Here is a 20,667-nt window from a genome sequence, read left to right as displayed (position 1 = left end):
GTGCTTCCTCACAATACATCAGAATTGGTCATCCACATAGTTTTTCTTTCTTTCATTTTTTCCCCTTGAAAAACCCATATGGCTTCCCAGTTCCTATTTAATATTTTATACTTGTTTGCTTCCAAAGGTATCCTTCAAAAATGGTTTCTGTTGAGGGCACTAGTAAATAAGGCTTGGTTGCTTGTGCAAGGGCTTATTGGGAAACCTATTGTCATGAGATTATTGTGATTGCAAAAAAGTCTAGTAAGTGAGCCTTAAGGAAACTAAGTTTTGGCACTGCAGAACATATTGTGGCATCTCGTTAAAGAAAACAAGGATGTCAGGGCAGAAGGGCCAGGTTATATGTAGAGGCCTTTTAGGTCACTCACTTGCTGCTTGAAAACCAGAAAAGAAAGAAGTTACAGTTGAGCAAAATCTGTCTAACCATAACCACTACAACACAAAGGGAAGGTAAAATGAGCAATAAAAGGAGTGTTTTCTGCCTAGTTCTAAAATGTATCTCTCTATGAGAGTGAATCACAAGTAGACAGAATAAACTTGTTAGTGGATTTGTTTCCCGCTCTCGGCTCTGATTTTCTCAAGGGCCAAGGCCTTCTTAGAAAGCCATTTCCTCTTCAGCTCTGCCTTATCTTGGCCTCTCTTTTCTGTCAGCCATTTCCCAGATAAGACTCTTTACCAGAGTTCCCTCCTTTATGTAGCATATTTTTATTTTATTTTGAAACACTTGTATCCTGCTTTTCTTTCTAAGATCCCAAGGTGACTAAAAATATACTGTCAAAAACATAATATCCATCAGGTCACAGATTCATAGTATGCACAGAGTAAGCTTCACCCAGTAAGCTTCTATGGCAACAGTGCTGCTCATAAGTAGCCCAGAATCACCCCGCAGCCATCAGTGTGGGTGTGGGTGAAATGAAGACTGTATAGAAGGATAAGTACTCATAATATATAGCACTTGTTCTTTTAAAAAAAACCTTGTTTTATCTTTACAACAGCCCTGTGAGGTAGCCTAGGCAGAGAGAGAGAGAGATAATGAGTGGCCCCAGATCATCCACTGAGTTTTGTGGCAGAGTGGAGAGTCAAACATGGGTCTTCCAGGTTTTAGTTTAACACACTAACCACGCAAGATCATACAAAAGTAAAAGCTCTTAGACCATTTATTACTTTAAAGGTCAAAAATATCACTTTAATTTGTGTTCCTAGCCTACCTGATGGGACCGCCTTTCTCCATATGTTCCCCCAAGGGCACTACGGTCAGGGAGTTGTCATCTCCTGGAAATTTCAGGCCCTAGTGATGTTAAATTTGCGGCGACCAGGACCAGGGCATTTTCGGTGGCGGCTCCTACCTGGTGGAAGGAGCTCCCGGAGGAGATCCGGGCCCTGCGGGACCTTTCTCAGTTCCGCAGGGCCTGCAAGACTGAGCTCTTCCGCCAGGCTTTTGAGTAGGAGCCACCGCCACTACTATTCCACCATTGCCTTCTATGCACCGTCGTACTATCACCACGATTGTCTGGATCTCACTGGCGGGGGAGGCGCCCCTGGCATGAAGTGGATGATAGATTTCAGGAAGCTACTGTTGGGTTTAAGATCTACCCATCTTTGTTTAAATTTGTATTGTAAATTTGTTATTGTATTTTACTGTTTTATACTTGCGTTCTTGTTGTTATAATCTTGGCACATTGTGCCATTGTCAGCCGCCCTGAGCTGTCGGGGTAGGGCGGGATATAAATCCAAGGATAAATTTAAAAAAAAATCTTTTAAGTACTGACAAAATGTGACTAAGAGAATGAGCTGAGATTCACAGGGTCCCCCATTCACATCATTCCTTTGGCACAAACTGACCAGTTTGGCTCTAGGAAAAATCACTTTCTCATCCTCAGTCTTCCCCCCCCCCATCTGCAATATGGGAATAATATTGACTGACTACATGAAGCTGTTTTTTTCTTGACTGAGATGATAAATGGGAAGTGATTTAAGCAGGCAAAGGGCCTGAACTCACTGGACATTGAAGTTCTGTGACTGGGACACTAGGTGCTTCATTCTTATTGGGCCTGCCTTTTTCCCCTCTGCCAGGTCTTAGCTATAGCAATGGGAGGGGTTCATTCAGGGAAACAGTACCAGGGAGGAAAACCCCTTTCTTACTGCTGTAGCTCCATTCCAAATCACAGCCATCCTTGAAGTGGCTGCTTTTAATGGACAAAGCACACCTCTGGAGTTTCAGTTACTGAATACGAGCATCTCATGATGATCAGTTCTCTGGTACCTGTCAATTACCCAGCTGCAGTATCATTACCAAAGTGTCTGCAGCTGTGCAGTAGTGGTGTGCTGGCTATATAACTGACAGGGAAACATTGTGGGTGCAAGCAGAGCCAAGCCTCAGGAGTTTTGCTGGTGCTGCCAGGGTGCATGGCTCAGACCTGGCCAGGAGTTCCCGTGATAGGTGCAGTGTGCCCATTGCTGCCTCTTGCCACCAGCTCCAGTGCAAAAAGAAGGCAGCATCGTTGGTGCCGTTGGCTGAGTCTGAGCTGAGTGGCCCCCCTGCAGTGCTGGCATGTAGTTCTTGCTGTGCTCCTGTGCCATTTTAACTTCCTCGTCTGTTCCCTGAATGACAAGATGAGGTTTCTGCAAAGAAGGCCAACCTAGAACATCACTTGTAGTCATGGAAAGGGGTTTTCAATCACAGACATCACTGAGGATTTGCAAGGCCACATTTAATATTGCATACCTGATATTTTAAGAGCATGCAGCCCCACCCAAACTACTTTCTGGTGAGGGTCAAGTTTGCTTGTTAGTCACTGTTCTGCTGAGGACTGGTGCTGGTTTAGACCCCCATGACCTGGATTAGAGGAACAGGAGAAACAGGTCTGAGTGTCCCTTCTCCAGATCCCTGGATGATCTTGCACACACACACACAAACATTTTTGTGTAGGTGTAAAATAGTGTGGAAGACGAGATGGAACTTTTGTGCCTTGTAGCACAAATGTGACTTGACAGAATAACACAGTCACAACAATGAAAGGTTCATTGTACTGTAAATCCCAACACTCTAAGCAATAAGGAGGAGGGAAAGCAATCATTGTGAGCTAGTGTGCGTACGAGGATGTACACTCCATTTCTGTTGGGAACAAGGACTGAGAGATCAAGCAATATGCTGTTGGGCAGAAGCAGGTGGTATTAGCCAATACGCCAAGGTGAGCTTGTCAAGACCCACATGAACTTATTTGCTGTAATATAATGTAGGTGACAGAGCAAAATATTTTCATACAGTAATTTGGACCAGTTTTTTGTAACCGACCCTGAGCCCGTTCGTAGGGAGGGTGGGATAAAAATCAAACTAAATAAATAAATATCCCCCCCCGAGAAGGCTATTTCATATAGCTTCTTCCCCTTCTGTAGCATTCATCTTCTTCCCACTGAACAAAATAGTTCTGTATGGATAAGACAGAGCATAGGTAACCATAGAAGGAGCAACTGTCCTGAAAGCTACATCAGGGCCAATTTTCCAGCCAGGCTACCTAGGCAGCTGCTTGGGGCAGTACAGTGAAGAGGTCATCTGTGCATCACAGAGGTTTGTCTCCCTACCAGCCATCAGTATCACTGGAGACAACCAGCATCCCTTTATGGGCCCTTGCCAGCAGTGGGGTCCAAATAGCTTGAAGGCCCATCATTAAGTGCAGTCTTTTGGCAAAACTCTACTGGTGCTCAAACAGTACAGAAGAAAGGCAGGGCTTTGGTAGGGAAGGAGGGGAGAGTCAGTCTTTGGTTAGATTTGTGCAAATCACTGGTTCCACAATTCTAGTTTCATCCTAACCATGAGATTGAGTTGCCCAGTTTTATATGCCATCCTGTGACAGAATGAGTGGTGCTCCCCACAGGGCCTGTGAAGATTGGTTTTGAATACAGGATCTCGGATTTGCAAATTTGCAAATGTCAAAATATATAGCTGGGAATTAGAAAGGGTTCACTTGGCATTTCAGCCTTTGAACTGAATGTTTGTCAAGTGAATATCTGGCAAGCAAGAGGGTGGCCAATTGGCTTTGTTTGAGCTTAAGGCATATGAGGTCTGAAAAGCTCACTGATGACTAAGCAGATCATTAATTTCTTCACTGAATCTTTTTCATTTTGAGAAGACAGTTTCCAGTTTTCTAAGTGTAGCTACCTTGGAGAACATAATTAAATTTTGTATCAGCGATCATAAATGAAAGGAATTCTGTAGATAATATTGTACTTTTCTAGAAGTACAAACTAATAATAAGAAATAACACTCAGGATAATTCAGATACACAGATGGGAGCCACACTGGTAATTAGGTTAGTGTGTCATCCTGCAGGCTCTGTAATGATACATCATAACTAGTTACATACTTTTCTGTGGTTCTTGTACCATAATTATAATTATGGCTAGAAATGCCTGGTGGGCTAGGAAGAGAGGACTTGTAACTACATTTGTTTGGTCTTTGGTGTCTGCTCTCCAGTTTTATATATGATTTGTACCTGATCCTTTAAAAATCATGCATTTAAAATTCTTTATAGGCACAAAGTTAAATCTGAGAAAATGGAAGCTTTAGTGTCTGTAGGCTCTGTATCCTAGGGAATGCGTTGTACCTATCGTCCTAGTGGGCAAACTCTCAGCTTTATTTTTAAAAGTTGTGAACTTCTTTAAGTGGAGCTCACAATCTATTTTTTTGTCCTTTACAGAATATTTCAACTATTTCAACTATTATGCCCTGGGTCAATGGATTATTTATTCATTTGTTTATTTGCATTATTTATAGTCTGCCTTTCTCACAAGGACTCTTAAGTGTATTACACAGAATGAGTTAGTTCAGTCAACAAGACGGGACATTCAATGAACAATGCACTAGGATTGTAGAAGTCTGGAACCAACCAGAAATCTAAAAGAATGAACTGAAGCATAGCAGAAGTCTTAGCACGACACATTAAGCAATGCACAAATTACATAATAGGATCCTACTTATAGTAAGTTAAACATAGCAGTATAAGACCACCGTCCCTAATCATTTATCCAAGTGAGTTTGTAAACTATTGTGTAAACTATTTTGTACCCTATTACCTGTGCAAAAAGGACCTCTTGAATAATTCAGTTTTGCATAGTTTGTGGACAGTCAGGAGAGTGGGAGGTTTCTTGACTTCCTCGGGAAGTGGGAGTCACAATGGGAAAGGCACATGTACAGACAGTAGTTGATTTTGCCCATTTGCAGGCTGGAACCTGCAGAAGACCCTGCTCTAATGAGTGACGCTGTCGTGGTAGAACATAGCCAGTGTGGCGTACTGGGTAAGAGCAGTGTACTCTAACCTGGAGAACCGGGCTTGATTCCCCACTCCTCCACATGAAGCCAGCTGGGTGACCTTGGGTCAGTCACAGTTCTCTCAGCCCCATGTACCTCACAGGGTGTCTATTATGGGGAGAGGAAGAAAAGGCAATTGTAAGCTGCTTTGAGACTCCTTTGGGTAGAGAAAAGCGGGGTATAAAAACCAACTTTTCTTCTTCTTCTATGTAATATTTTCAGAGATAAAAATAAACTGCCTGGCAGATTATAAAAGACATATTTGTTTTTAAACTTACTTCAGAGCTCACTTCTGAGCTGATGAAGAGGGTTTGGTACAGTTGTGCTTGGAGCAAGGAAACCTGGGTTCAGATCCTCCCTTAGCCATGAAGCTACCTGGACAGCTTTGGGCAAGTCACTGTTCCTCATTTCTCTTAACAAAGGATGATAAGGTTTTGTTTGCCCTTCTAGAAAGTACCTTAAAGGTCTGGATGACCATGGTTACAAAGGAACATTAGAAAACAATCTTGCCTTATGGTACAATGGGTGGTGGTTGTGGAAGAGGCTGGCATTCAGAAGGCTGGCATTCAGGCCTTGTTGTGGCCTGCAAGGATTTGCCAGCATGCTTCTCTGGTTCTTAGCTGTTTTTGTGGAATAATCATCTCAATGAGCCATGAGATGCCTTTAAAAGTAGAACATAAACTGTTTATATTGTATTTTACTTGAAATGTATTTCTGCTGCAGTTTGTACCATTTTGTATACATATAAATTATTTTCAGAGCGTCCATTAATACAAATAGCCTAATTTCTACTTGTGTATGTCCTGTGTTCTTGAAATCATGCAAACTCTTCCAGTTCAGAAGTGCCCTCAGTTGCGTGTGGTGCTTGCAGTACTTCAGTGCTACTTGCAGGCTGTTGACATTCATGAGAATTCTTAACTTTTTCTTTTTTTTAACAAGAGCTAAATCTGAACATACAATGCCAAAGAGGTTAAGGGATCAGAAACCAGAAAATAAGCTCCTTCCTTTGCTCACTTAGTTCAGGGAGAAGCCTGTTAGAACATGATAAGACAATTCTTAGTATGTACACAGAGGATCTGGTTGTACAGCTGCAGTCCTATGTGTACTTATTTGGGGAGTAAGCCCCCTTTATATATGAGTAAACATAGGTAGGGTCATGCTGTTGGTTTGAATTTTTGGCTCTTATAATTTCTAAGACAGTTCATTATGAGAGTTCAATGGATGACTCATGATGTTCAGTTTCAAGGGTAACAATTTGGTATGCTTCTCATAAACCCAGCATGACATGTTGACCAAAATGTGTGGCTTAGCCACAGCTCTCTTGATTCCAGATATGTTTCTAGTAACCTACCCCTACTTTTGATGCTTTCATTGAAATCAGTGGCAAACCCTGTACATGCAAGAGGTGATTGTGACAATAGTTGGGCCATTGTAATTTAGCATTTATATTGCACAGATACATACAGTGGAGTGTTAGTAAGGCTGTGCATATGTTACCTTTATCGGTACAGCAGTCCTGTAAAGTAAGTCAGTATGACTGTTCTCATGTCGAAGGTGGGGGTTTGTTTGTGGCCACAATGAGTGTTTGCATGCAGGCAGTTTTCTGTATCAGGATAATATACTGTACTACTTACTCCATTTTATTGTGTCATCAAAGATCAAATGAATATTCTGCATCTAAGAAAAGGTCTAATTTGTTTTCCTTACAAAGGAAATTAAGCAAAGCAACTTATGTAGGATTGGTAAAGGAGGCCCATTTTTAACCCATAAAACATTTTTTTAAGTATTTAGGAATAAATTTAATACATTTAATTTGCTGTCTGCTAATTTTAGCATTTAAAAAGTTTTGGTAATTCTCCCTTATTTGTGTTAATTATGTACACCATTGACTTTATTATTTTATGTTAACAAATTCTTATTAGCTATACATTGTACTTGGAGATGTCCACATGAGGCTCAAATGCTTGCAATTGAAGGATAATTTACTACTGAAAGAATATGAAATAAATCAGCAATTTATTTTCCTATTATGTGACTAGGGTACAGATGGATTCATTTATAAAACATGCACACAGATATACAAATAACAGTGACTGGAAGTTTAACTGAAGCTGGGCATTGCCTGCTGTCAAATGAACAGACTAGTTTCTACTCCTTGTGGTGCTAGTGTGTTGATTTTCTGGCAGGAGAGTATACACAGTCGTGATTATTGCTATTGCCATGTAATAGCCTGATCATTGGGAAGTTGTGTGCCAGTCATTATTATAACATAACTTTTTATCGTATATGACAAATACTAGTCAACAGGGAGATGAAGAGGAGTATTAGGAAGATGAGGTCATCTAACAGTGAATTTGTTTTGCAAATGGAGCTCTGATCCAAACAATATAGTAATACGGCGTTGATTTCCAGACTTCTCTGGATCACTAAGGGTGGGAAATGAGAGCAAAAATTACGACACCTTATTTTCAGCTCTGACACATCAAGGACAGTCATCTTTTGTGCATGTTTGTGATTGTTATACATTTTTAAAAACACATGAAAATGAGCAAATGGAATACCAGCTGAATAGATGGGCTGGCTGTATGGGGATTTGTGAGCATCTCCTTGGCATACAGAAGGTCCGAGGTTCAATGACGGCATCTCCATGTGATGAAAAAGACCTCTACCTGATTCTGATTTGTAAAATGATGTGCTAACTGGTTTTATATAAGAAATACTTGTTCATGATTTTCTGTTTTCCTTCTAGTGTTAGATTGTTGTCTGTCCCAAGACAGATGAGACTAAGAACTGGAAATAACTGCATCTATTTCCTACTCAATTTGTGCACATGTTTAGAAGATCAACTTGTTTGACTTCGCAAAATAAAAGGAATAATTGGTTGTTAACAAGCAGGCTTAGATGTGGCTTCCAAAGAATCCCTCTCTCTTTCATTCACACACACACAGATAGTTTGTCATTGCTACCTATAGAAGAGGAAAGTACTCTGTGTGTTTGCAGGACTCAGTTGGATGGAATCATGGCTTTTAACCCCTTACATAAACCTTTAAAAAACCCAAATAAGCCAAGATTGTTGCCTACAAGTTCCGTAGCATACTGAGTGTGGGGCAGTGGGAAGCTTCTCTCTGTCTTGTTAGAAACTTATTTCCCTAGTTCTTTGAAGACACATATTTCATACTGACTCACAAGTTTCTGAAGTTGTCATCACTTTCTAATAGAAATTAGGACTACTTTAATTAGTTTGATTGTTACATGGAAAACAAGGACACAATTAAAAATATCATAGACGCGCGTGTCACTGAGATGGTGCTGAAGTCAATTAACGGACGGGATGGTGTTTCTGATCAGCATCTGTCATTCTCACCCTGAGAGCTTCATGCTGAGTTCTGATTAAAATATTCTAGATTTACCTGATTTTGTAACCTTTCCTACCTTTTCTACACTTTGAAAACTCTGTGCTGTCAATGTTTTAACAATGTTCTGACAGTGACCTATGCGGGGGCCCCCTGTACTTACAGTCTTTAAATGCAGAAAAGAATAAGTGCAAGTATTTTGCTAAGTCATTTTGTTCTGTAATTTATAATTGTGGGAAATTTGCTGTAAGTGGCTAGAACGGGTTCTTGACCGAAACTTAAAAATGTGCAATGCCACTGCTCATGGCTATCAAAACACTCTGTGTAATTACTGCAAAGTAATTCTAAAATGTTGTCTGGTAATGCTCCATGTGGTAGTTGTGGTGAGTTACATATTTACAAGGAGGCAAAAGAAAGTACCCTGGATGCTGCATTCCATGCAGTTCACACTACATACTGGGGGAATGGTTACTAGCTTAGATAAGCTCTTAAGAAGTAGATGGGTTCCTGGAAGATAGGTCTATGAACAACTATTAACTATGGTAGCTAAAGAGACTCTTCTGCATAGAAGCTATCTAGCTCTGAATTCCAGATGTTGTCTACAGAACAGAGAGAATCTATTGCCTTGTGTCCTGTTTATGGGCTTCCAGGGCTGGTTCTCCAATCAAGCCACCCTGACAACTGCTTTGGGCAGTACAGTACCTCAGGGGCACTGCTAGCCATTGGCGGCAGGTGGTGGTGATGACTTGGATCACTTCCTGGGCCCACGCCATCACAGTTCCAGGACTTGTGTTGGACTCATCTGGTGGTAGTGTGGGCCCATGTGGGCGTACCGTACTTGGAATGACAAAATACCCTGACCCAACCCTGTGGTTTTCTCAGGGAAATGTAATTGGCTACTGATGAACGACATAAACATTAGTTTGACGCAACAAGGCAGTTCTTAAATTGTTATACTCTTAATGGTCCTTTTCTTATATGACAAAGTTTCAATTATGGCCAGAGAAACCTAGGTCCCAGCATATGATAAAACTGTTGGCTATAATGGAATTCATTAATGGGTCAGGACTGCGGTCCTGCGGTCAGGACTGCAGTTGCAGTGATTATATTTCAAGTTCCTAATAACCAGTGTTAAATTTGTAAGAGATGGTGCTGGCAAGACTGGCTAAATATTTTGAAGTTCTATTTGCCAGCATTAAATTTGTAGATAACCAGTCACATGGGGATTTTTTTTAGTAACATTTAATATGTAGAATAGTGTGTGAATCTATTAATGGATGTAATATTTGTAACTTGCATTTTGTTACAATTGGTTGATGATTTGAGATGGGTAAAATGGGGCCAGGAAAACCTAGCATCTCTTGATGCTAACAAATTCAGATTGATTTGAATATTCAGAGAGGTACATAAAGAAAGTACTAATCAAACATTGATATTCTTTCGGTAGCCAGAAGTGCAACTTGCTGAGGGCTTTGATGTCTTCATGCCCAAATCCCAACTGGACTCTATCTTAGCCAATTACACTCGCTCAGGAAGCCTGCTGTTTCGAAAGCTGGTATGTGCGTTTTTTGATGACAAGACCTTGGCCAACTCCTTACCCAATGGCAAGAGGAAAAGAGGCCTCAACGATAACCGAAAAGGACTAGACCAAAACATTGTGGGTGCAATAAAAGGTATTGTTCTGCTTTGTTTAATGTCTGTTGTGCTCTGTTACTTAGAAATTATGCTGGATTACATTTTGAGGACTGTGATTTTGGCTCTCTCTCTCTCTTTTTGCATTAATCTGAGCTGTCATCAGTCCTGTGTTCCTGAGGTATGCCCTAAATAAACAGTTCTGTATGTGCCACAGCTATTGTTTAATTGCATTGCTTCAGATGGTGGGGGGAAGGAGAGTGATATTGAATACTCCCACACAAAAAATAACACCACACACAGTGAGCTTGCATGTGAGGTTGAAGACCCTCTACCTTTATATTGCATCTCCTGTGTGCAGCGTGTGTTTTTAGATGGGTGAGCTTTCTGACATGCTGGACCCAAAGTGCCCCTTCCTCTCACAGTAGGCACTTCCACTTGCAGTATAGTGGGAGGGTGATTTTTGTCTATTCCAGTCTCTCGCTGCAGCCCCCTCCTTCAACTCCCATTATATTCCTGAGGATCCATACCCCATGGGGACACAATTTTGAAGGGAATAGAAGCCCTGGGGGGCAGGAAAGTCTGCATGGGGTCCTACCTACAGTCTTCAACCTGCTGTTCAAGTGGTCCAGAGCTGTTTGGTGCCACACATGGAGATTTTTGTTTCTACTGGGCCTCAGTTTCTCTGACTCTTTCTGAGAGGGTACATGTGTAAAAACATTAGGGAAATTCTCAGTATGTGGCTTTTGATGTGCTTGTTTTGTTTTTGAGGGTCATAAAAATAAATAAAAATAAAGATTAGTGGATGTGCATGTCTAGTAATTTATATTGTGTCCCTAATTCTTTGAAAGTTCTGCCCATGCATTAATTCTTTGTTCCACAACATCTCAGAATAATGAAATATTTATATGTGTTGCATTTATATATCCTCCTTTCTTTCATCATAAAACTAAGGGTGCTTTACATAGGTTCCCAGGAGGTCTTCCATCCAGGCCCTGAAATATAGTGGTGGTTGGCTGAGGTATCCTCAATGCCAAGCTGAAAGAAAGTGGGGCCTTTCCTGTTTTCCATTCTAGAACCATATGCTGTCTTTGGCCTCCTTTCTCACAGAACCATTCATAGAGATAGGGACAGATGTGTCTTATCTTAGTGGTTACTCTCAGTAATGTATATTGCTGTTGACCAGTAAGGCCCTGAGCAAGCACTGAATATGAGGTGGGGGGCTTGGGGTGAGAGAGCTGCATCTATGTTGCCAGGTGGGCAAGTTGCCTTGTGGGTTGTTGTTTTTTTAAGTGTTGGAGTGTTCTGAAGTGTAGGCATTTTAGCTTAGTAGTTGAACCTTGTAGAGTAGGGGTTTTGGCAGTGATTGTCTTCTATTCTAAAATTCTGATATTTGCTGGGAAATGTACAAAAGCCACCGAGCTTCAGGTTTCCGGGGGGAGAAATATTGTAACCAAGGTTTTTACACTCGCCTCAGTTGAAAGAAGGGCTTAGTCAGTAACATGATGGAATTTAAAACCCGAATGCAGCTCTCAAGTATCAAACTCTCAGGTTTTCAGTTGGGTCCAGCAGCTGATGGGGGCAGTACTATTAGGCACTGCTATAATGAGAGGATTGTCCTTATTTTGATGGCATCACATAAATGATATTGCAGGGAGAATTCTGCCATGGCTGAGAAAGGATTTCTCTTCTGAAAAGGAACAGCAAGAGATGACACGAAGTAGAACTTAACTCTGCCTGGCTCCAGTGATACATGCTGCCTTTATAAGAAGTGTGTGACAAGATACTGTGGCTGCATTAATTCCTTGGGGTGGCTCTGCCAGTTTGCAATTTCCTTTAGCATATGTTGGGCTTGGGGAGGGGCATCATTGTTGTAAGAGGTTCTTGTATTAGTCCTTCCAGAGATTCTTTAGTGCTCCTTCTAGCTCCCTTTCCTGTTGCCAGGAAATGGGCAGGCCATGCCCAGGGATTAGGTAAAAACATAGGGGAACTGTTTGCTGTACCAATGTATTTTATTTTCACTAGCCATTGTTTCCTTTTCACTGTTAAATAAATCCAAAGGCAGAGGACTATTTCTACATCTGGCATTTTATGTTGTGCGTATGAGTGCATGTGCACCTGGAAGTCATGGCGACCTCTGGTGACTGACTGTGTGTGCACCTAGAAGTCATGGTGACGTCTGGGGACTGACCCTTACTGGGGGCCTGGAAGATATTCAGAGAGGTGGCTGATTAAAGTCTGCCCCTGTCCTCCCGACTGCTGGTATGCCACAGTCGATCCTGCTTAGCTTCTGAGACCTGAAGAGACTAAGCTTGCCTGGGCTATCCAGGTCAGAGCTGTATCTGGCATTTTTACGTACTTGTATGATATCCACCAAATGCCAAGAATTCCTGGGGCAAAATGGTGTGAAGATGCCATTTTTTTTCTTATTGAATGGGACTTTTGGGATTGTCTCTCCGAAGTAAAAGGTCATGGGTTCCCCAAACTCAGATTGCTTCCTGTTTTTCATGGTTTTCTGTCTTTTCTTCCTAGTCTAGTAAAGTAGTTTAGGAGGTATATGGGGCAGATACATGGGATAGCCAGTGGATAGCCGGGTTTGTCTGTAGTAGTAGAACAAAATTCAAGTCTGATAGCATCGTAAAGATCAACAAATTTTCCAGCTCACTGTCATCAGATACACTGATCTGGGATATTTACTGTAATGCATGTCTGACAATCTCCTTTGTTAGAACCTTTTAGCAGCAGTGGGAGAGAATCCATATCCTCTCTTGTAAAGTTAAATGGTTATAATTGTCCTGCCGACCATCTTTAAACATACACTTTTAGCTAGTTTCACCATTATAGTATTTCAGATGCCAAGGTAATTTTCTTCAAGAGAAACCCCTGTTTTCTAATAGTAGGTCATGATAATCTCCTAAAGGTAATCTTGATGGGACCCCCTGATTTGGGGCTCTGTTGACATTTGTGTCAGTTTCATCAATAGTTCCCAGATAATTAGTTCCAATCTCTCCTTATATATAATTGAGTAAGAACATTCTATATGAACATTCTAAATTTGGCCCCTTTAGTGTATGGACGCTTGAACTGTCAGTCAGAAGACGCTGGCTGGGTTGACTGGTTGCTTTGTGCAGTCCCGCCCAGTGTTTCAAGGTCTTTTGCATATGGAAGCTGATTGGACTTCACTGCATTCCACACCTCAAACTCACCCCCCTCCCCGCAAGGCAGTTGGAATGTCAGTTGCATATGGAACCTTCAAGGTCTTTTGCATATGGAAGCTGATTGGACTTCACTCCATTCCACACCTCAAGGAATGAAGCCTGCTGAGGGTGGGGTCTGAGGAGGAGGAGGAGGAAGAGAAAGAGGAGGACCTCAGACAGATACAATGCCATACTCCCCACCCTCCAAACAAGCTGTTGCCAGTCTCCAGGTGACAGCTGGAGAGCTCTTAAAGCTCTGGTGCTAATTCAAAGTGCTGCAATTTGTCGACAGAGTAGTGTTTTGGCAAATCTTTAGGAATTGTTTGGTGCATTTACGATGAGGCACCCACCCAGAGCCTCTGGCATTTTCTCACTCTGCTGGCATCAAAACCAATTTAAGGCAAAATAAGAGGCTACTGAGAGGGGAGGAGATAAAGTTGCCAGCTTTAGGTATGGAAAATCCTGGAGATTTGAGGAGTGGAGGCCGGAGAGGGGGACATCAGACAGGTTACAGTGCCATAGACTCCACCCTCCAACCCAGCTATTTGCTCCTGGGGAACTATTGTTGCCAATCTTGGCCCAGCACCCATCAAACCATTCTCTTCAACCCCCTGCTGTGCAGCTGACTTTCCCCTAGGGTTGCCAATCTCCAGGTGGGACCTGGAGATCTCCCACTGCTACAATTGATCTCCAGATGACAGAGATCAGTTTCCCCTGGAGAAAATGGCTGCTTTGGAGGGTAGACCCTATGACATTATACCTGCTGAGTCCTTCCGCCCCCGCCCCCCCCATGCTGCCCTCTACAGAATCCACCCCCCAAAACTCCAGGTATTTCCCTCCTTATAGCTGGCAACCCTACTTTCCCCTCAGTGCCTGTTGGTAAGCAACTAAGTTTGGTCCAGTCACCTACTTTGCCCTTTGGGAGAAAACATATTGGGGCCAATCCTGATAGGGTTGCCAACTCCCAATGGGAAATTCCTGGAGATTTGAGGGATGGAGCCTGAAGAGGGTAAGGTTTGAGGAGGGGTGGGACCTCAGACAGGTACAATGCCATAGACTCCACCCTCCAAACCACTCAGTCCCTCATGGGGAACCATTGTTGCCAATCTCCAGGTGAGGGCTGGAGACCACTCAAAATTACAATTGCTCTGCAGAAGGGAGAGCGGAAGTCAGCTGAAGTCAAAGGGGCAGATAATGGTAGGTGGATGGTTACCTGCGAAGGAGATGGGGTTGCCAACTCCAGGCTGGCAAATTCCTGGGGATTTAAGGGGTGGAGCCTGGAGAGGGTGGAGTTTGCGGAGGGGTGGGACATCAGACAGGTAGAATGTCATAGACTCCACCCTCCAAACCAGCCATTTCGTCCTGGGTAACAATTGTTGCCAATTTCCAGGTGAGGGCTACAGATCACTCAAAATTACAACTGCTCTTCAGGGAGCAGAGATCAGTTCCTCTGGAGAAAACAGTGGACTCTGCCATTATACCCTGCCATTATACCCTGTCACCACAGCAAAATGACACTGTTTGCCCAAAGCCAGAGCACTCCCCCAGAGCCTCTTTCTAGATCCCGTTGTATTTATTTCCACAACGGGCTTTACTGCTAGTTTTAAATAAGGCACAAGAGCACTGTTGTTGAGCCATTTACTGTCTCGTGTGGCACCTAATAAGAAGATGGCTAGAGAAACTATTTGAGCTCTGCACTGCTCTCTGCAGCAGGCATTTGCTGCAAGTTGGCTCATCTGCCCTCCTTTTCCCTAATGTGTGATAAGTTGGTTGCCTTTTGAGGGGCTTGGCAGGAATTCTTTGGACCTCATTCAGACTGGCCCCTTTTTTTGCCTGCTCCACAGTGTCCTGGGGGTGGTGGTATTCTCTTATTAGGCCTCCTTTTACTGGTTAGGCCATGACTAGTTTTGCAGCAATAGTGCAAGTTGGTACAGCACTTGTTGTTCAGTCGCACAGTCAAGTCCAACTCTTTGCGACCCCCTCGCCCACATCAAACCAGGCCCCCCGTCTTCCATCATGCTCCGGAGTTTGCTTAATTTTATGTTTGTTGCATCAATAACACTGTCTAACCCAGGGGTGTCAAACTCATTTGTTATGAGGGCCGGATCTGACATAAATGAGACCTTGTTGGGCCGGGCCATGTGTGTCATAAAATGTAATATAAACTTTATAAAGGACACAGTCAAACACAATTAACTTTGGGGGGCCGGGCCATGTGTGTCATAAAATGTAATATAAACTTTATGAAGGACACAGTCAAACACAATTAACTTTGGGGGGGTGGGGTGTCGCAGCGTTGATGGCGGCAGCGTGAGTCCGGAGCTCCCATCCACGACTGCTTCCCTCCTCACTCCGCTACTCTAAAACCATGCCGAAACCCGAGATAACAAGTAGGTCGGACCTAGCAAAACACAAATCGCCTCCGGCATCGTTAAAATCCTCAAAACAGACCCTCGAAGCTGTGTTTCAGCGCAGAGCGACGGCACGGGCAGAAATCAAAATGGCGGCCGCCACAGCACACACGGAGCCGACAACATCAGACACCTCATCTACAGCCATTCTGAGCTACCTAAAGGTAATGGAGGCAGGTATTTCAGAAAAGTTTGCCTCACTCTCAGTCCACTTTGAGGACTTTAAAACCTCCCTACAGCAGACATCCCCAAAAGCCGATGAGGCGTGGGAAAGAAGCAATGCTAACTTGGCAGACATAAAAACTCTGTAGGAAATCTCTGCAACGCAGAAAGATCATCTAATTTCCCTAGAAGCAGAACTAAAGGCTGCAAACCTTAAAATTAGAGGGCTGCCAGAAAATGAGGAGAAAAATAAAGATTTAATTTGTTTCATGGCACAATTGATAGCTCAGGCTCTACATCTAGAGGAAGGAAATCTCCCCACTATTACTCTGGCTTCCCGTATGAGCCCACCACCAAGAAATTCCCGAAAACGTATGAAATCATTTATTTTGAAATCAAAATCTGAAATTATACTAATGCAGGAAACTCACCTGAAACCGAACAGCAGCATGGTTTTACCCTCAAAGTGGTATGATCAACAATACCAGGCGGGAGGCTCTTCAAAGTCCAGAGGAGTTGCCATATTATTAGCAAAAACTGTACATTTTAAATTAGAAGATAAGTTGGAAGACCCACTCGGAAGATTTTTATTTATTAACGGAGAACTGGATCAGCGTAAAGTCACGATAGCATCAATATACGCACCCAACGAGAGACAGGAACAATTTTTGGAAGAAACATTGGAAAAACTTAACACTTTCAAAGCAGGACAACTAATAGTTGGAGGAGACTTTAACTTAATTACAGATCACCAACTTGATAGGTCCAATTCTCAAAGAAATAAGAAACCAAATCAGAAAAGATACACTAAACTACAAGAAATATTAGGGAAACACCACCTGTGCGATGCCTGGAGAGAAACCCATGAAGGGGAAAGGGATTATACTTATTTCTCCCCAAGGTACCAAACTTATTCCTGCATCGACTACATTGTAATTGAAGACTCTCTTTTGACCAACCTAGTGGGAACATCCATCAGTCCATTTGTGTGGTCAGATCATGCATACGTGGAAATGAAACTCAGAAAGACCAAATGAAAAACCCAGAAGACAAACATGGAGTTTGAAGAACTCCATTTTATTCCGAGACCAATACAAAGAGGAAATTTCCCAAACGATTAAATTTTATTTTAAGGAAAACGCAAACAGAGAGGTGTCAGATCACATCGTCTGGGACGCCTTCAAGGCAGTGGCTAGAGGAAAACTGATGGCTGCGGCGTCAAAACTGAAAAAAGAAAGAATTTCAAATAAGATCACTATTAGAAAAAATTCACTCCCTAGAATCATCACATAAAAAAACAGGAAGTAAGAAACTCAAAAATAAAAGGAATACAGATTGGCAAATCCTCACATATAAGGTTAGCCTCTACGCTGATGACTTGGTTATCTTCCTTACAGAACCAGATACTTTGTTATTGGAATTACAGAAACTATTTGTGAAAATACATCCTTTTTCTGGTTTAAAGGTAAACCTGGAAAAATCACAAATCATCCCAATTAAAATAAATTCTTCCACGAAACAACGAATCCAATCACAGTTCGCATATAAATAGACATTCTCCCAGTGGAGATGTTTGGGAATTCAGATTCCTCCTGACTTAAAAGACTTAATATCCTGCAATCTCCCAAGTGATTTCAAAAGAAGCCAAAGACCAAATGAAACAATGGGACACATTAGGACTTTCTTGGGCGGACAGAATTAGTATTATAAAAAGCTTCATTCTTCTTGGGCGGGCAGAATTAGTATTATAAAAAGCTTCATTCTTCCAAAATATCTATTTGCGTTCATTACCAGTTCACATACCCAGAAAAGATTTACTACGCTGGCAAAATACTCTCCTAAAATTCTTCTGGAGTTATAAAAAACCCAGGATTAAAAACACTACACTGAAGCATTCATCCAAGTCAGGAGGCTTGGACTTCCCAGATCTTCCTCTATATTATGAGGCCACACAGCTGTCCTCTTTAGTGAGAATTTTAACTTCTGATAACTCTCCGAAATGGCAAGACATAGAGGAAGTGAAGAGTAACCCATACCCCCTCTCTGACTTAATCTGGCAAAGTCCTAATGAAAGACCAGCACTTTCAGCAACAAATCCATATCTTCAGTCAGCTTCAGAGATCTGGGACAGAAGGAAAAAACTATTACTTCCAGCAGGCTCAAAACTAACATTGTTTCTCAATCAATCCTGGTTTCCCCCAGGCAAAGAGGAAAATGCCTTCCGGAACTGGAGAAAGTCTGGCCTTATGAGAATAACAGACATAATGGACAAAGGTGCTCCACTCATAAAAGCAGCTTTGGAGAGAAAACTCGGAGAAAATATACCATGGTTCCTTTACCTTCAAATTCAGCATCTAGCCCGAGATTGGCTGTCCAGACATACAGCTCCTCAAACACTTTTGCCATTCAAACTCCTGATCAAAAACAAAAATGGAGAGATTAAAGGTTTGATCTCAAAAATACATAAAATTCTGCGCACTGCACTGCATCAGAACACACTAGCCTCACAAATCAAATGGCAAATTGACTGCCAAAACAGACTCCAGACAGACGCATGGGATCAAATCTGGAGCTCACCCAGTCTTTGTTCTAAAACCTTCTGTATCAAACTAAATTTCTTTAAAACTCTTCATCGATGGTACCTAACGCCTGCAAGGCTAAATAAAATGGATCCAATAATTAATAAAATCTGCTGGAAAAAATGCGGGATGACTGGAAACTTTATACACTGTTGGTGGTCTTGCCCCACATCTCAACAGTTTTGGACACAAATATTACAACAAATCTACAAAATCACAGGATATAACTTACCTTTCCTACCTGAAACAGTCTTGTTGGATGTCATCCCAGATACCTGCAAAAGGAAAGATACAAAAACACTAATAGCAACATTATTAGCAATTGCAAGAATCACTCTAGCCCAGTAATGGAAGAACAAAAACCAACCCACCCTACAATGTTGGCAAAATAAAATCTGGGAACACTTTGTATATGGCAAAATAGTCTCACCAAAACTCTTTTCAAGCAACTTGGTTCCCAGCAGTGAACTATCTCATAGAAGAAGAAGTTATTCCCAATAATAAATACTATAAAGATCTGTTATATTTCTAAAGGGTCATTGAAGGTTAAGAAATGATAAATAATACACGATATAAATATGTGTTATAAATGTTGTACTGTTGTATATAAAGTTTTAAAAATAAAAATACTTATTTTGAAAAAAAACAAAACACAATTAACTTTTCACATAGTTTTCTTACTGAGAAAGACTGGATCATGAGGACATGAACACAGTGAAAAGGGGGAGGGAATGCAGTTGCACCAAGGAGAGCCCTGGCATAAGGAGCCCAACAAAACACACACTGCATAAGGAGCTCAACCGAATACAAACACACTGTAGTAAGGTACACAAAAGCTCATACCTTGAACAAAACTTTGTTGGTCTTAAAGGTGCCTGGTATTTTTGCCGTGCAATTGAGGCAGTCCAGCAAAGTAAGCTCTCACTCGTTCCCTCCCTCCCTGCCTCCTTTCAGGAAGGAGTCTCAGACAGTAGAAGGAAAGGAAGGCTTCCCTTTGTCTCCTGAATACAATTGAGGCAGCCTGGCCAGGAAGCGAGCTCTGGCTGGCTCCCTCCCCCTGGGGGGAGGAGGGGGAGGAGCCTCAGCCAGTGCTTTACCAGCCTCTCTCAATCACACAGGAAAAGCTTGCCTATCCCTCTCTCCTGTGTGATTGAGAGAGTCTGGTAAAGTAAGCTGTGTTTTAGCAGCAGAACTGGAAAAGGAAGCAGGAAACGGCCTGGGCCTTGTGGGCCGGATTGCAGCCCTCTGAGGGGCTGATCCGGCCCCCCGGCTGCATGTTTGACACCCCTGGTCTAACCATCTCATCCTTTGCTGTTCCCTTCTTTTACCTTCAATCTTTCCCAGCATCAGGATCTTCTCCAGTGAGTGCTCCCTTCTCATTTGGTGGCCAAAGTATTTGAGCTTCAGCTTCAGTATCTGGCCTTCTAGGGAACAGTCAGGGTTGATTTCCTTTAGAATTGACTGATTCAATGTCCTTGCAGTCCAAGGGACTCTCAAGAGTCTTCTCCAGCACCATAATTCAAAAGCATCTATTCTTCAGTGCTCAGCCTTCCTTACAGTCCAACTCTTGCAGCCATACATTACTACTGGGAATACCATTGCTTTGACCACACAGACTTTTGTTGGCAGGGTGCTGTCTCTACTTTTTATTATGCTGTCTAGGATGGAGCCAGATGCCATGGATCTTAGTTTTTTTGATGTTGAGTTTCAAGCCAACTGAACCACTTCAGTCTGCTTGTCCAGGATGAAGTTGACAGGACCCTGGTAGCTGTAAAGCCCACCACGTGCCCCCAGATCCCTGCCCATTGTGGCTGATTAAAGCATGTGACAATGAGGTACAGACCCCCTGAGGGAGATCATCAACCTGTCCCTATCAACAGTTACCTTCCCAGGGGGGAAGGGACTGAAGGAGGCAGTGTTCTGTCTTCTCTTCAAAAAAAACCATGTTTGGACCCCACAGTCCTTACTAACTACCACCCAGTGTCCAATCTACTGTTCTTGGGTAAGGTAGTGGAGAGGGTGGTG

At 42.4% G+C, this 20,667-nt stretch overlaps 1 protein-coding gene across 2 annotated transcripts in view; it reads left to right on the top strand.

Annotated features, from left to right (window-relative positions):
• Positions 1-20,667, top strand: part of BEND7 (BEN domain containing 7) — an 87,253-nt gene that overhangs the window by 26,992 nt on the left and 39,594 nt on the right. For both annotated transcript variants that reach the window (XM_015417236.1, XM_015417235.1), the window contains one exon: positions 10,109-10,334. In XM_015417236.1, coding sequence (XP_015272722.1) covers positions 10,109-10,334 — 226 coding nt within the window. The remainder of the gene's footprint in view (positions 1-10,108; positions 10,335-20,667) is intronic.

This window comes from Gekko japonicus, unplaced genomic scaffold (assembly GCF_001447785.1).
Source record: "Gekko japonicus isolate JY-2015 unplaced genomic scaffold, Gekko_japonicus_V1.1 scaffold1569, whole genome shotgun sequence".
Classification (NCBI taxonomy): domain Eukaryota; kingdom Metazoa; phylum Chordata; class Lepidosauria; order Squamata; family Gekkonidae; genus Gekko; species Gekko japonicus.
This window is presented reverse-complemented; position numbering and strand designations above follow the sequence as displayed.